We start from the raw sequence: 15937 nt of genomic DNA, 5'->3' as shown, positions 1-15937 counted from the left end.
GAATGGTCAGCTTTTGATTTCTCTGCAATTGCAGATTGTGACTTCACATTTGGCGATGAACAAGTTAATGCCTTATGTCTAAAATATCATGATTTTCTAGCTGAAAATACTGTAATAATTAGACAGTTTAATGATTTCAAATTTTCTGTGCAAGAAAAAATTAAATCCAAACTGATTTAAAACTTTGCTCAAATGGTGACATTTGTACTTCAAAATGAACAGTTTTGCGACCTTGCACAGTTGATGGACTTTGGGGGAACCTTTCTTGCGTCTAGTGTGGACTGTGAGCAAGGTTTTAGCCTAATGAATCAACTCAAAAACTTGCTATAAACTGTTTAGGTGAATGTCATTTGGATATGTTAATGAGAATCAAAAGCTATGAATTGGATGGAAGTTCTATTAGTTTAGATACAGTTTACAAAGAATGGGTAAATGCCAAAGACAGGAGAGAAGAAAAAAATAACTGAGTGACTTAAATATGCATGTTATTTTGTTGTTGTTCTGTGCAGTTTTATGTCAAATATTTTGTAAACCTACATAAACTGTGCCATGTGTGCATTCAGTGTGCACATACTTTTGTCACAGGAAAAAAATTTGCACAACATAAGATTTTAAAATACTATACTAAAAATTAGAGGGAACATTGGCTGTGATATATATGAAACCTATTTTTAATTACAAAAGAACCCTTTTCTGACCTACTTGCCTTTTAATTTTATGTGATGTATGTTGGTTAGAATTAGTTACTTCAAGATTGTTTAATGTTATCTCCTGTACACGAGTAATTGTTACTCAGGTTCTGATGCAGCCCAAAAAAAAACCTCTCAAGATAAAGACCACAATAATAATTAAAACAACACAATAAATATACATAAGATAGTTTATATACCTTGATTGTATGTCCATAAGGTGACTGACAGGAGGGGGTGTGGAGGGGTGGGTTAGTGTGTGGAGGTGTTGATCAACCTTATTGCTTGGGGAAAGTAACTGTTTTGAGTCTGGTGGTCCTGGTGGTAGATGCTATGTAGCCTCTTCCCTGATGGGAGTAGGAAAAACAGTCCGTGAGCAAGGTAGGTGGGACCTTCATGATGTTACTGGCCTTTTCCTGGTACTTTTTTGTATATATGTGCTGTGTTTTGCACCTTGGTTCTTGAGGAATGTTGTTTTCATTTTGCTTTATACATGTGTATGGCTGAATGATAATACACTTATCTAATCCACCACTATTTTAAGAAGCATAGTGTTAGAACAAAATGCCACACAGAAGACATGAGCTGGTGATGTGAAGGCCTTCCAGTACTGCTCCCTCTAAGCTGCACTTTTGTGCACGGCCATGCAGTAACTGCAGTTTTCCTGCGCACATAGCTTTTGTTGCTGCACAGCTGGGATTTTCTTAAGATTTAAAGTGCTGTGCAGTTTTCAGATAGTGAGTAGAATGGTAGTACAGCTGAATACATGGCTGAAGAGCTGGTGTAGGAGAAGAGGGCTTTGAATATCTCAGTCATTGGATCTCTTTCACTGCAGGTGGGGCCTGTACAAGAAGGAAGAGTTGAACCTAAAAAGGATGGACACCAGTATCCTTTCGAGGTTTGCTGGTGCTATAGATCAGCAGGGAACATAACTGAGGTGAAGTGAAGTAGGTCTAATAGAAAAATAGGCAAGACTGAGATAACAAACACAAGGAATATTGGTCTAAGTTCAAAGTAAATTTATTATCAAATTGGTTTACAGAATTTCACCATATACTACCCTGAGATTCATTTTCTTGCAGGTATATACAGAACAAAGAAATCCAATAGAATTGATGAAAAACTACACACAAAGACTGACAAACAACCAATGCACAAAAGACAAACTATGCAAATACAAAAATAATACTGAGAACATGAGTTATGAGTTGTAGAGTTCTTTAAAGTGAATCCATAGGTTGTGGAATCAGTTCAGAGTTGAAGTGAGTGAAGTTATCCACGCTGATTCAGGAGCCTAATGTTTCAAGGGTAATAACTGTACCTGAACCTGGTGGTGTGGGACTTAACGCTTCTGTACCTCCTTCCTGATGAAAGCTGTGAGAAGAGAGTACGGGGCTGAAGGTCTGGAGTGTATTTATTTTAATGTCAGGAGTACAAGTGCAAGGCAGATAAACTTAGAGTCAGAATTTGTACATGGAGACATGTTACTGCAACCATTACATAATGCTGCTTGGGAGAAGGGCAGCACCTGCTGCCTGGGAGAAGGGCAGTTCTGCACTCCATATATAGATGTTTCAGACTTGGCAGATGGGATATAAAGGGGGTGGCTGATTAGTGTCACTGATTGGGGAGAATATCACAGCTGAATACAAGACATCTTGGAGGGCTCACCCATTATAAGACCATAAGATATAGGAGCAGAAGTAGGCCATTTGGCCCATCAAGTCTGCTCCGCCATTCAATCATGGGCTGATCCAATCCAATCCTTTCAGTCTGAAAGGGGAAGAAATATGATCTAAATTACTTTGACCATGGATTGATTTTTGGTCCCAGATGGGGTGGATGAGCATCTCAGAAGCTGCTGATCTGGGATTTTCACACAACTCTCTAGAGTTTGCAGAGAATGGTGTGAGAAACAAAAAAAAAATCCAGTGAACGGCTGTTCTGTGGGCAAAAAACACCCTTGTTAATGAGAGAGGTTAGAGGAGAATGGCCAGTTTCATTCAAGCTGTCAGGAAAGCGACAGTTACTGTGGTTAAGAAGGCGTACGGTGTATTGGCCTCCATCAATCGTTGAATTGAATTTAGGAGCCGAGAGGTAATGTTGCAGCTATATAGGACCCTGGTCAGACCCCACTTGGAGTACTGTGCTCAGTTCTGGTTGCCTCACTACAGGAAGGATGCAGAGGAGATTTACAAGAATGTTGCCTGGATTGGGGAGCATGCCTTATGAGAATAGGTTGAGTGAACTCGGCCTTTTCTCCTTGGAGCAATAGAGGATGAGAGGTGACCTGATAGAGGTGTATAAGATGATGAGAGGAATTGATCATGTGGATAGTCAGAGGCTTTTTTCCAGGGCCAAAATGGTTGCCACAAGAGGACACAGGTTTAAGGTGCTGGGGAGTAGGTACAGAGGAGATGTCAGGGGTAAGTTTTTTTTAAAAACTTGGGTGTGGTGAATGCATGGAATGGGCTGCCGGTGTTGATCGGTGTGGAGGCGGATCCAATAGGGTCTTTTAAGAGACTTTTGGATAGGTACATGGAGCTCAGAAAGGTAGAGGGATTTGGGTAAGCCTAGTAATTTCTAAGGTGGGACATGTTCGGCACAACTTTGTGGGCTGAAGGGCCTGTATTGTGCTGTAGGTTTTCTATGTTTCTATCCCCACTCCCTCGCCTTCACCCTGTACTCTTTGATGCCCTGGCTAATCAAGAACCTATCTATTTCTGCCTTAAATACACCCAATGACTTGGCCTCTATACCCTATCATGGCAACAAATTCCACAGACTTTCCACCCTCTGACTAAAGTAATTCCTCCACATCTCAGTTCTATAAGGACATCCTTCAATCCTGAAGTCGTGCTCTCTTGTCCTAGAATTGCCTACCATGGGAAATAAGGCCATTGAGGCCATGCAAGTAGAACTTGGGAATAAGAAAGGTGCAATCTATATGCTGGGTTTATCCTACAGAAGTCTAAAGCCAACAGGAGCCAAAGAAACAAATGCAGGCAGATCATGGAAAGGTATAACAACAAGGTTATTGTGGGTGAGTCTAACTTTCTCTTGACTGGGACCTCAATGCCAGGGGCTTAGATGAGGCAGAATCTGTGCATCTAGGAGAGTTTCTTAAAACAATATGTAGATAATCCAATGGGGGAAAGGACTGTACTGGACAGCAGCACACACAAAATGCTGGAGAAACTCAGCAGGTCAGGCAGCATATATGGAAATGAATAAACAGTCGACATTCCAGGCCAAAATCCTTCATAAGGACTGGACATAAGGACAAAAATGTAGGTGGGTGTAGCTGATGACACAACGATTGGAGTTGTGAGTACTGAGAAAGGTTGTCAAATGATACAACAGGATATGGATCAGTAGATGGAGTTTAATTTGGATTGTGTGAGGTAGTGTGTTTTAGAGATCAAATTTAAGAGGAAAGTACAATGCAAGCGACAAGATCATTGGGAGAATTGATGTACAGAGGGATCTTGGGGTGCAAGTTCATAACTCCCTGAAAGTGGCAAAACAAGTGATTAGGGTGATGGAGAAGGCATATGGCATACTTGCAGTCATCAGTCAGGACCTTGAGTTTAAAAGGTGAAAAGTCAGGTTGCAGCTAGGTTAAACTCTGGTTAGGCTGCATTTGGAGTATTGTGTGCAGTTCTGGTCACCCTGTCACAGTATGGGTGTGGAGGCTTTGGAGAGGGTGCAGAAGGCATTCATCAGGATGCTGTCTAGATTAGAGAGTATTAGCATTAAGAGGTCAAAATTGCTGGTGGGAAAATGAAATACTTCAAAGATAATATCAAAATCAGCCTTTAAAAAAATTCAACATTACATATAAAAACTGGGAAGACATTGCATTCAATAGATCCACCTGGAGGAAGTCTGTTCAAGAGGGAGGTGCACTACATGAGAATGACCTTCGCTGTGCCGCAGAGAATGAGCGGCAGTTGTGAAAGGAGAGACCAAGAAACCAAAAGACTCAAATATAAACCACATCCACCATGTACCCTTGCCTACACTGCACCAGAATATGTGGATCCTTGTTTGGCCTTTATTGCCACCTGAGGACCCAGCAATAAACGCAACCTTTCAGGAGAACATCATACTTGATTCAAGTGATTGCACTACTACCAGATGTAAGATGTTGGACAAATTTAGATTGTTTTCTCTGGAGTGTCAGAGGCTGAAGGGGACCTGATAGAAGTTTATAAAATTGAGAGGCATAGCTAATGTAGATAGCTAGTCTTTTTCCTGGGATGGAAATCTCAAATTCTGGAGGATAGGGTTCAAAGTGAAAAGTTTAAAGGAGATTTGCAAGGCAGGCTTTTTTCTCCTCACACAGAATGGTGGCTGCTAGCAAGGGAGATTGATGTTTGTAAAGCATTTGGACAGGCAAGGTATAGAGAGACACACCCTTTGTGCAGGTAGATGGGGGAATTAGTTTAGATGGGAGTCATGGACTGGTTGTCAATCTTCAGGGATATTTTCTTTAATGATTTATATCGTTATAGAAAGTATGAAACACAGTTCTTGGTAATAAGTTATTTAGCTTTGAGTATTCTAACCCTTTCTTGGTTCATTGAATGATGTTGGTGCTTACTCCATGTTGTTTGTGAAACAGGTATGTGTGCAAGTAAAGACTTAATATGAGAATGGAAGTTGATAGTATTCAATTTGATGAAAACTATGGATAAATCTTTGCAGAATGAATATCTTGGAAGGTGCAGTAAGCATATCCCAGGGGTTTCCATTCTGAGGTCTACGGACTCCTTGCATAATGGTATTGGTCTATGGCATAAAAAAGGTTGGGAAACCCTACCCAGGCCTAGATGCGTAAACAACATTAGCAAGCTTCATGAGGTAGCGAGCTTGACGAATTAAATGGAGAAGTCCTTTTTAAGAATACAGGAAACAATAGAATTATAGAAAAAGGATAGCGAAGAAGATATCAGTATAGATTTCAAAAGAAACAAAGTAAAATGTATTGTTTAAATAGCAAGTTTAGGTTCAAGTTTAATTGTCATTCAGCCATACACATGTAACAGCTAAACAAAACAGTTCCTCCATGACCCAGGTGTAAAACACAGTACCAACAGTCGTTCACAGCAGATAGCACATATAGGTAAGATACCAGATACAGTCTCAAAAAATAATGTTAACTTAAGTCCCTGAGTGATTTGGCATGAAGATTGATGGTGCATGGGATGTTGTCCTGGAATTATGCCTGCAAGTACAAGTATTCAGTAGTTTCTCATCTTGCGCAAATGCAGTTGTAGATGAGCACAATCCAGCTCATCCTCCACCAACTGAACACAGAAGGTCAGCCTGCATAGACTCCAGGGTACTCGCCACGCCTCTACCCACTCTCACGCCACCTCTCGTGTCTCTTCCCATGCTAAAGCAAGAGTTTAACATGGAAAAGAAGTTGAAGATTTTAGTAAAGGGTCAACTATATTTAAAGAATCTTTAACATCTCCAGAAAGCTGAGGGAAGGAGTGATTAGCTACGTCAATGTTAATGTTCTGTATTAAGGATGGTGATCTAAATCAATTTGTAGACTTTGGCATTGAGGCTCAAAGTAAGCAAATCCCCTGCAATCCATGTATTTATCTCTGATCCTCTTTGATACTAGTTATGAAAATCTGCCAGTACTTCACAGCCATATGCAGGAATCACTGGTAGTGACTTTTCAGAAATCCAGAAAATATACGGTAGTTTAAGACCATAAGGTATGGAAGCAGAATTAGACTATTTGGCCCATTGAGTCTGCACTACCATTTCATCATTATTTTTTATTGAGATGCAGCACAGAATAGGCCCTTGTGCCGCACTGCCCAGCAAACCCCTGATTTTAATCCTATTCTAATTACGGGACAATGTACAATGACCACTTAACCTACCAATTGGTTCGTTTTTGGACGAGGGAAGAAACCGGAACACCCGGAGGAAACCCACACAGTTACAGAAGAATGCACAAACTCCTTACAGGCGACGGTGGGAATGGCTGATTTATTATCCCTCCCTCTTAACCCCATTCTCCTGTTTCTTCCAGTAACCTTTGACACCCTGACTAACTATGAAGCTATCAACCTCTGCTTTAAATGTACCCACTGAATTGGCCTCCGTAGACATCTGTGGCAATGAATTCCACAGATTCACCACCCTCTGGCTAAAGAAGTTCCTCCTCATCCCTGTACTAAAGGGATGTCTATTCTCAGGCTGTGATCCTAGACTCCCCCACTATAGGAAACATCCTCTCCATATCCACTGTATCTAGGCCAGGGGTCCACTTGTTTAATGGTATTGTCGGGAACCCCTGATCTAGGGGTTCAAAATGTTCCATATGTTTTAGCGAGATTTTCCTTCCTCCTCCTAAGCTCCAGTGAGTACAAGTCCAGGGTCATGAAATGATACTCATACGTCTGCCTTCGGGGCAGTCTTCACAATCTGCTGTAGTCTGTGGTTTGTGAGGAAGGGAAGGCACAGTTTGCCAATATGTGCAATGGACCATAAGGAACAAATGAAGTTGGATTGGTTGGTCATTTGGCCTTTGGTAAAAGTTTCATAATTATTGCTGGCACTGGTTGGATGGAATTGAATGTCAGCAAATGACAAAGGAGAGAATCAGATATACTTGGCAATGTTTTATTTAAAAGCCATAGATTAAATGGGAAAGAATTGGGTTTGATTTAGATCTGTCACTTTAAAAAAGAAGTTACTCTGATCAATACAGACTATTAAGATGTTGGAGACTATCAAGGAGACTGGTATGAATGTTAAATGGGAATTCTTTGAGTAGGGAGGCTGGGCATGTGGAACCATGAGACTGATCTCCATGTTGTGATTGTCAACAAAATCGACCGGAGAGTCACAGTGGGTAACATAAAAATCTTTATTTGGCACATACAAACTGACGGTATTTGGAGTCATTCTGGATAGAGGCTCTCTTGCCCAACAACACTTGACATTTTTATCAAAGGTAACACCAGGACAATTCTATAGTTAAAATCTATCCACAAATCTTCCTTAGAATTGCATATAATTTTCAAACATCTAGATCTTTGGGCCAACATTTCAGATACCTAAAATGAATGTTAATCACTGCTGTCTCTAAGCTGCATTCATGCATATGCAGACATCTCAGGTCAATGGAGTGTTTCCTGGTTTTTAATCAACCCCAGTCTGCCGCTTCAGGAAGACCATTGTTGTGAGCAGCATTTTAAATTCAATCTACAATTGACATTCAGATCTGAAGACTGGTTGCTATATTCCATAACCCCAGAATACTCCCTAACACTCCAGAATTGAACCCTCATCACTGGTGCTGTTAAAGTTCAAAGTAAATTTATTATCAAAGTACATAATACGTCACCTTGTACAACCCTGAGTTTCGTTTTCTTGTGGGCATTCTCAATAAATCCAATAACCATAATAGGATCAATGAAACACTGTACCCAACAGGGCGGACAATTAGTGTGCAAAAGACATCAAGTTGTGCAAATACAAAAGAAAAAAAATAATACGTAAGCAATAAATATTGAGAGCATAAGATGAAGAGTCCTTGAAAGTGAATCAATAGGTTGTGGGAACAGTTCAGTGATAGGACCAGTGGCATTGAGTGAACTTATCTCCCACTGATTCAAGAGCCTGATGGTTGAGGGGTAATAACTATTCCTGACCCTAATGGTGTGGGACCTAAGGCTACTGCACCTCCTTTCTGATGGCAGCGGCAAGAAAAGAGCATGGTCTGAGTGATGGGATCTCTGATGATGGAGGCTGCTTTCCTCCAACAACTTTCCACAAAGATGTGGTCAATGGTTGGGAGGGCTTTTCCTGTGATGGACTGGGCCATTGGTGTTTCCATACCAGGCTGTGATGCAGCCAGAGAATATTCTGTTCACAGACAATTATAGAAGCTTGTCAAAGTTTTAGATGTCGTGCCAGATCTTTACAAACTCCTAAAGAAGCAGAGGTGCTGTTGTGCTTTCTTCATAATTGCACTTAGGTGCTGGGTCCAGGACTGGTCCTCTTGAATGATAACACAGAGTAATTTAAAGTTGATGATCCACTTGACCTCTGAATCTCTGATGAGGACTAGCTCTTGGACCTCTGATTAAGTTACAGAGAGTTAAGTTGCAGAGAGACTCCCAGAAGACCAGAAGAATCATTAGCCTTGAAAGAGTGACTGAGAAGTGATGTTCTTTAAAATTATACAGCTTTAAATTCAGAATTGTTTATTATCACTGTCCTTTTTGAACTTGTTTTGTAGAAGCAGTGTAGTGCAAAGTCTTAAAATGTCAGTACCCAGGTATAAACTGACTAAAACCAATCCTGAATTAAAATAGACCAAAAATAGGCCAAGGCCAATAGTAAACAAGCAAAAATCAGCAGATGCTAGAAATCCAAGCAACACACAAAATGCTGGAGGAACTCAGCAGGCCAGGCAGCATCTATCGAAAAGACTAAACATTCGACATTTCATGCTGAAACCCTTCAGGACGATAAATAATTTACTGTTCTAAAAAGTAAAAAAAAAGACTTTCTATTTTTCAAGATGGAAATGCAAAACAGATTAGGGTTCGTGGTGGTTAGAAGAGGGAATGTCCATGGTTTTTCTTTGAATGGAGAGACAAATCTGTGATCAGGCTTCACTAAAACTGTTCATTTTGTGAGCAATTTGTGTTGCTTTCTGTTTATTGAACTTTTCTGCAAGTTTCAAATGTTTAATGTTTAAAAATATGACCTTTGATTTCAATTAAGAACAGTTCAATTATTGCCTGGTACCAAAGCGCAACCGACTCAACTTTAGAAGCCTTCATTCAGATCCTTTCCTCGAAAATAAAATTAAATGAGAATTGTTTCTTCACTGTGCTGACCAAACTTTGTTTTTGTTTTAAATCTTCATAGTGGGAAGCTTAACGATACGGAAGCAAGGATTCAGTTCCAGTAGTACAGACAACAGCAGTAAATGGAAATCCACTTTTTCTCCAATATCTGATACCAATTTGACCAAGAACTCTGACAACGGATCCCAGTCAGCATCTGCTTTATGCCAAGCTTCTCCTTTTGGCACCAGGCCTATTACAGGTGACCCTTCAGTTAGTAATTCTAAAGTGGTTTCCCATCTTGGGAAACTTATTGAGACTCCTGTCTCTTTAGGGAAAAGTGGTCATAATTACATCTCCTATTACTTTTAATTAGAATTCTGGATCGTCTGTATTTCAGTTTATGGAAATATGTGGGTGCTTATTTTGCTCAAAGCTCAAGAGATGGGTCTGAATTTCAGTACATGTTGAGAGGCAAAGTTGACTTAAGTGTCTCCTCAAACAAGGCATAGCAAGATGTGTTGACTGCTGCAAAGGGGATAAGCTGTGTAAGTCGGGGCAGAAGGCTAAAGAGAGTACGAGTTTAAGTATATTGGGGAGGCCATTTGGAGAAGAGTATGTTTCATAGCATAAATGTGACTATATTGTATGAGAAGAATCAATCAGTTTTAACCTGGCATATGTCATGAAATTTGTTTATAGCAGCAGTACATTGCAATACAATTTTTTTTAAAACTATGCATTACAATATTAAAGGCCATATATAAAAGTGGTTCAAAAAGAGAGCAAAAAAAAAGTAAGGTATTGTTCATAGGTCCGTTGTCCATTCATAATTTTGGTGGTGGGGAAAAACTGTTCCCAAAACATTAGCATATGTTTTCAGGCTCCTGTAGCAATGAGGAGAGGGCATATCCTGGGTGATGGCGGTTCCTTAATGATGGATGCCGCCTTTTTGAGGCATCGTCTTTTGAAGATATCCTGGCTGTAGGGGAGGCCGGTGCCCATGATGGAGCTGGCTGAGATTACAACTTCCTGCAGCTTTTTTTGATTCTGTACAGTGGTCCTTCCATTCCAGATGATGATGCAACCAGTTAGAGTGCTGTCCATGGTACATCTGTAGAAGTAAAAAGTATTCCAAATTCCTTGTCAGGGGCCAGTGTCCTGGCAAAAATATGAGCTGTGTTTGTATGCTAACTAGCCTATAGCTTGGCTCCTCATGCGCCATGCTGAAAACCTAGTCTGAATCTCTCTGCCAATGGTGACAGTCCTTATCAGAATCAATACTAAATGGCAAAAATTTGCTGGCTGCAGTTTCATAAATCATTCACCCCACACTATATATGCACCATGTTCATTTTGGCGCTGGTTCCAGGACAGATCCCCTGATAGGTTAACACCAAGGGATTTAAAACTACTGTCCCTCTTTTCCTCCATCCTCCTAATGAGGACTGACTTCTTTCTCCTGTGGTTGATGATCAGCTCTGGTTTTGCTTGCATTGAGTGAGAGGTTGTTGCTGTGGCGCCATTCAACCAGATTTGCAAAGTTCCTCCTTTATCACCACCTTTGATTTGGCCGACACTAGTATCTGAATCCCTGCTGTAGTCAGTAAGGTCTTGTTATATTAATTATTTATACTTAAGTGCATGTATTTTCTCCCATTATGCAGATACTTATTTGTATATTGTTGTACTTTAATCCTGCTTCCGTGCTTTTTAATGGTGCTCTCAGTTGTTGTGGCATTTGAATCTTATCCTAGTTTAAGGAGCAAGTAATGTAGTCTAGTTCTTAAACAATAATGTAATATCATTGAGAAAGTATTCTGGGGTGCATATATTTCTAAGAAGGAAAAAAATTGGACAGGGGCAGGTAGGAGGGAAAAAAACACGGTAAGTAACCTTGTGTGTGGTTAATCAAAATATTATCCAACTTTAAAAGAATTCTGTTTTTTGGTCTGTATTTTTACATAAACATTTTTCCTTAGATATGCTAGATGTTAAAGGAGGAAATTTGCTCTGCTTTGGGTAACCAGAATTGTTTCGCTTTATTTAAAATCTATTTTCTTTTGCTTTAACTGTGCTTGCTTGAAAAAAAAAACCAAGCATTCCTTTAGCTGCTGTAATGTTGCTTTGCTTCTTGCTAGACAGAAATCTTTGAGCTGTTTTTTTTCTCTCCTGTTTTAGGTATTTTTAACCATGTGGTGCCTTCAGTCTCTTCCCATCAGTTTGGAGCCAGTTTCAGCAATGTTCCAGTATCTAATAGCTTTAACCCACTACAGATTGTTCCTACAACTTCCCAGTCATTTCTGTCTGTCTCTTCTAGTACATTATCTTCCACTGATAGCAGAGTGAGTCCTTACCTTACCCGAGCACCTCCACAGTCTGTGCTTAACACACCTCCCCCTAATATTTCCTTGCCTCCACCTCCTCCATTGTTGAACTCGACTAGTTCTGACCCATCTCTTTTCCGGACTATGTCTTCTGTTAGTGATGGATATTTGCCTCCATCCATCTCTTGCTCTTCAACTGCGTCGCTTCAATCTGCTAACACTGCATTAGCCTTGAAGCTTGCGTCTTTGCAGCCCAAAGCATCTCACCCTTCCTTCACAGTGCATCACCCACCTCTGCCACATTCAGCGCTTGCACAGGCAGCACCTCTAATTCCTCAGTCTGGTACAAATACATCTGCAATGTGGGTCACACTTGGCATGCAGCCTCCTTACGCTACACATTTCTCTGGGGTTAAGCCTCGATAAGAACTTGCGTACTATATCAGTCTTAAGGTAAGGTTAGAAAAATCTGCAAGGTTATAACAATGTGTGCAGCTGTGTTTCTGATTCCTTGATGAAATGCAAACTCTAGCAGTGCTTCCAAAATATTCTTTGTAAAATAAAGATCACTTTAGAAATGTTCTGTTTTCCTGGGTATTTTAGATGCACATACTTAAGGCCTGAAATATTGGAGTATTGTGAGCAGTTTTGGGCCCCTTATCCAAGAAAAGATATGTCATTGGAGAGGGTCCAGAAAAGATTCACGGCAATGATCCCAAGAACTAAAGGGTTAACATATTAAGAGTGTTTGGCTCTGGGCCAGTACTCACTGGAGTTTAGAAGAATGAAGGGAAGATCTCATTGAAACCTATTGAAAGACCAGATAGAGTGGATATGAAGAGGACACATAGTGGTGGACTCTAGGACCAGAGGGCACTGCTTCAAAATTGAGAAATATCCATTTGAAACAGAGAAAAATTTCTTTACCCAAAGGGTAGTGAATCTGTGGAATTCATGTCACAGATGGCTATGCTGGCTACTCATTGGATATACTTCCCTAGGTGGAGGTTAATAGGTTCTTTATTAGTAAGGACATCAAAGATCACGGGGAGAAGGCAGGAGAATGGGGTGGAGAGAGGAAATAAATCAGCCATGATGGAATGGCAGAGGAGACTCGATGGGCCAAATAGCCTAATTTTGCTCCTATATCTTATGGAAATAAAGAAATCAATTAAAAAAGTTACAACAACAGTTTGCTGGCTTTATGCCACTTGTTAAAACGGTTTAAATTTGTGTATTAGCAATCTGACCAAAATCATAATTTATAGAATAAAGACCAATCATTAATTTTCAGTGGTTTACTTAGTGCAAAAAATTTAGATGGGCAGAATTTGTTAGGTGTGTCTAGAAAGGATTCCCGACTCTGTATGTGGACTGGCCAACTAGAAGAGAGGCCATACTGTTCTGGTCCTAGGGAATGAACCTAGTCAGGTAACAGATCTCTCTCTAGAAGGGCGAGAATTTTGGAAATGGTGACCACAGCTCCCTGATCTACAGCATGGCCGCAGATGGTTTGGCGGAGGGCTAATATGCTGGTATCTCTTGAGGTTAAGACAGTGTTAGAGCTTTTGAAAAACATTAAGATAGATAAATCCTCTGGGCTGAGTGGGATATATCCCTGGTTACTACAGGAAACAAGAGAGTTGTTGCTGGAACACTGATGATAAGTTTGTGTCCTTACTGGTCACATAAGTATTATTAGAGGATTGGAGAATGGCATATGTTACTTTTTTTCGAGAAAAGTAATAGGGATAATCCTGGAAATCCTAGACTAGTGACTCTTGTGTCATTGGTGGGCAAACTAATGGAGAGGATTCTTGGTAAACATTTGGAGAAACACAGTCATATTAGGGATAGTCAACATGGCTTTGTGAGGAGCAGGTCATACCTTATGAGCCTGACGGACTTTTTGGAGGAAGTAACAACATAAGTTCGAGGTTGAGCAGTGGATGTAATGTAGATGAATTTTAGTAGGGCTTTTGACATGGTTTATGTGGAAAAGTTGTGTCAGCTAAGCTTTTCTCTTTGGAGCAAAGGAAGTTGAGAGATGACTTGATGGAGGTGTATAAGCTGATAAGAGGCAGAAATCGTGGAAGAAAGGATAGGGTAGATGTCAGAGGTAAGATTTTTACACAGACTGGAAGGCATTACTGGTGCATGTGGTAGAGTCTAATACATTAGGGACATTTAAGAGACATCAAAGGAAATAGTGAGTTATGGGCAGTGTAGGAGGAAAGGGTTAGATTTAAGTAGGTTAAAGGTTGGCAAAACATTGTGGGCTGAAGGGCCTACTATAAAGTTAGAACAGAACATTAATGATTTTGTTATTAAATCTAATCCTGGAGTATGTGGATGAATAAATTATTAAATCTGGGCAACTTTTTCAATTGAGTAAAAGGGAAAAATTTCCCCCTCTAATATCTTCATTATTTTTGTATCTGAAAAACTTAAGTTCATAATCGAAGGTAGATAATATACATCTCCCCTTTTATCCCTAGGTAATTAGGAATTCTACCTCAAAACAATGTGACCTATGCAAGGACAGTGTGGACCAAGTTCATCCACTTCCATCAAACTAAAGGTGCTTGAGTGGCCTGCAAACATTGTTTTGCTTCTTTACTACTGGAAAATAAAATAAAATATATTCTACTGTGAATTGGTTTTAGTGTTGCTGCAAAAAAAAAAGGCTCCTGTTGTACAGTATTTCAACAGAAACTATTTATCTTCTTTCCAAGTAACTTGGGGCTAGTCATTGTTCCAGCAAGCCTGTAGAGGGGTTTCGAGGTGTGAAATGCAGCACACACCAGCATTCGTTCGTTAGCCTGCTGTTGGTGCTATTTTAATCATCACAAACTGTGCCTCTGTGGGTTCTGATCCCTGGTGCTCATTATTCTAAAAGGTTGGTTGCTGAATTATTTGCAGAGTTTCTCAGCAACAGCTAATGTCCTTATAATATTTTGCATCACTTGTTAAGTTTGGTACGATGCAAATATTGCTCAACCTTGTCTATTTTATATAAGTTTTGTTTGTGCTCCTTTCTCCCTCTGGTCTTTTGTATGTCGAGTGATAGATTATTATAACACAGAAAAATACTGTCATCACTGTTATTCTCTTGTTAATTTAATGGTGTTTTATAGCATTGTAAATTGCATTTGAAATGATGTAATCTAATACCATTAGATAAAAATTTATTATACATTTGAATTATTGCTGTGTGTAATTTTAATTGCAAATAATAGCACATTGGTTTTCTGGTGAGCATAGATTATAATGAAGTGTAAATGTTACCATTTTCTACACATTTTGTTTGAAAAATGTATTACGTATAAGCGACCCAAGAAAGTAAAATATGAAAAGGAAGTCTAAAATTTTAAATGCAGTGGGATTTCATAAGCGTTTGTCATTTTTAAAATGTATTTTAAGCATTTCTTTATCACTGTTTTATACATTTAATGGTGGACATCTTTACTAATACAGTTTTTAAGTACCTCAAGTTTTTTTTAAAATATCAAAAAAAAATTCTGGTTTAGGAATTCAACATTGGATTCTACCTGAAGCTACGGTAATTGTTTTCCTTTATTAAATGATTTTAAAATGCTGTTTTTTTTAAAAAAGTCTGAAGCAAGGAAATTGCAGTAATTTTTTATGTAATGGTATTCACTAACCAAACTGCAGTTGAGACCAATGCCAAGCATTTTTTAAGTATAATATGATTGGATTCTATAATGTAGTGACTTAAAAGTTTTGTAGGCCAGCAGGAAGCTGTGATGACTCTGAGGAGCTGATTTACGTGCTTCATATTTATTGTATTACAGCACAGAGGAGCCCATGACTTTTTAAACAAAGACTTTATCCAACATACTAAGTAAATATAAAAGCTATAGGGATATGGGGTTGGGGTGGTAAGGGACATGCCCTCAAGTCCTGCTGCCTGTTTTGAAACCACATTGCAGTCCAAAAACTGTTGTATTTTACCCAAGGGAATGAACTGCTTTTGCTTTGGTTTGCTTAGAAAATAGCTATAGTGGTGGCTATGTGGGAATTTTGAGTTTGTGATTGAGTAACTGTAATAAAATGAAATCTTGTAAAA

The 15937-nt window shown here is 39.5% G+C and overlaps 1 protein-coding gene across 2 annotated transcripts in view; it reads left to right on the top strand.

The window, feature by feature from the left end:
- Positions 1–15937, top strand: part of dot1l (DOT1-like histone H3K79 methyltransferase) — a 95829-nt gene extending 79892 nt beyond the window's left edge. Inside the window, exons 27-29 of one of the 2 annotated variants that reach the window (XM_073068201.1) lie at positions 9603–9782; positions 11702–12300; positions 14346–15937. In XM_073068201.1, coding sequence (XP_072924302.1) covers positions 9603–9782; positions 11702–12273 — 752 coding nt within the window. In that variant the 3' untranslated portion in view covers positions 12274–12300; positions 14346–15937. The remainder of the gene's footprint in view (positions 1–9602; positions 9783–11701; positions 12301–14345) is intronic. The other variant, XM_073068202.1, reaches the window with a different exon arrangement.

The sequence above is a fragment of the Hemitrygon akajei genome, chromosome 16 (genome assembly GCF_048418815.1).
Source record: "Hemitrygon akajei chromosome 16, sHemAka1.3, whole genome shotgun sequence".
NCBI classification, from domain to species: Eukaryota; Metazoa; Chordata; class Chondrichthyes; order Myliobatiformes; family Dasyatidae; genus Hemitrygon; species Hemitrygon akajei.
The sequence above is the reverse complement of the archived record's forward strand: the minus strand, read 5'-3'. Positions and strand labels throughout refer to the sequence as shown.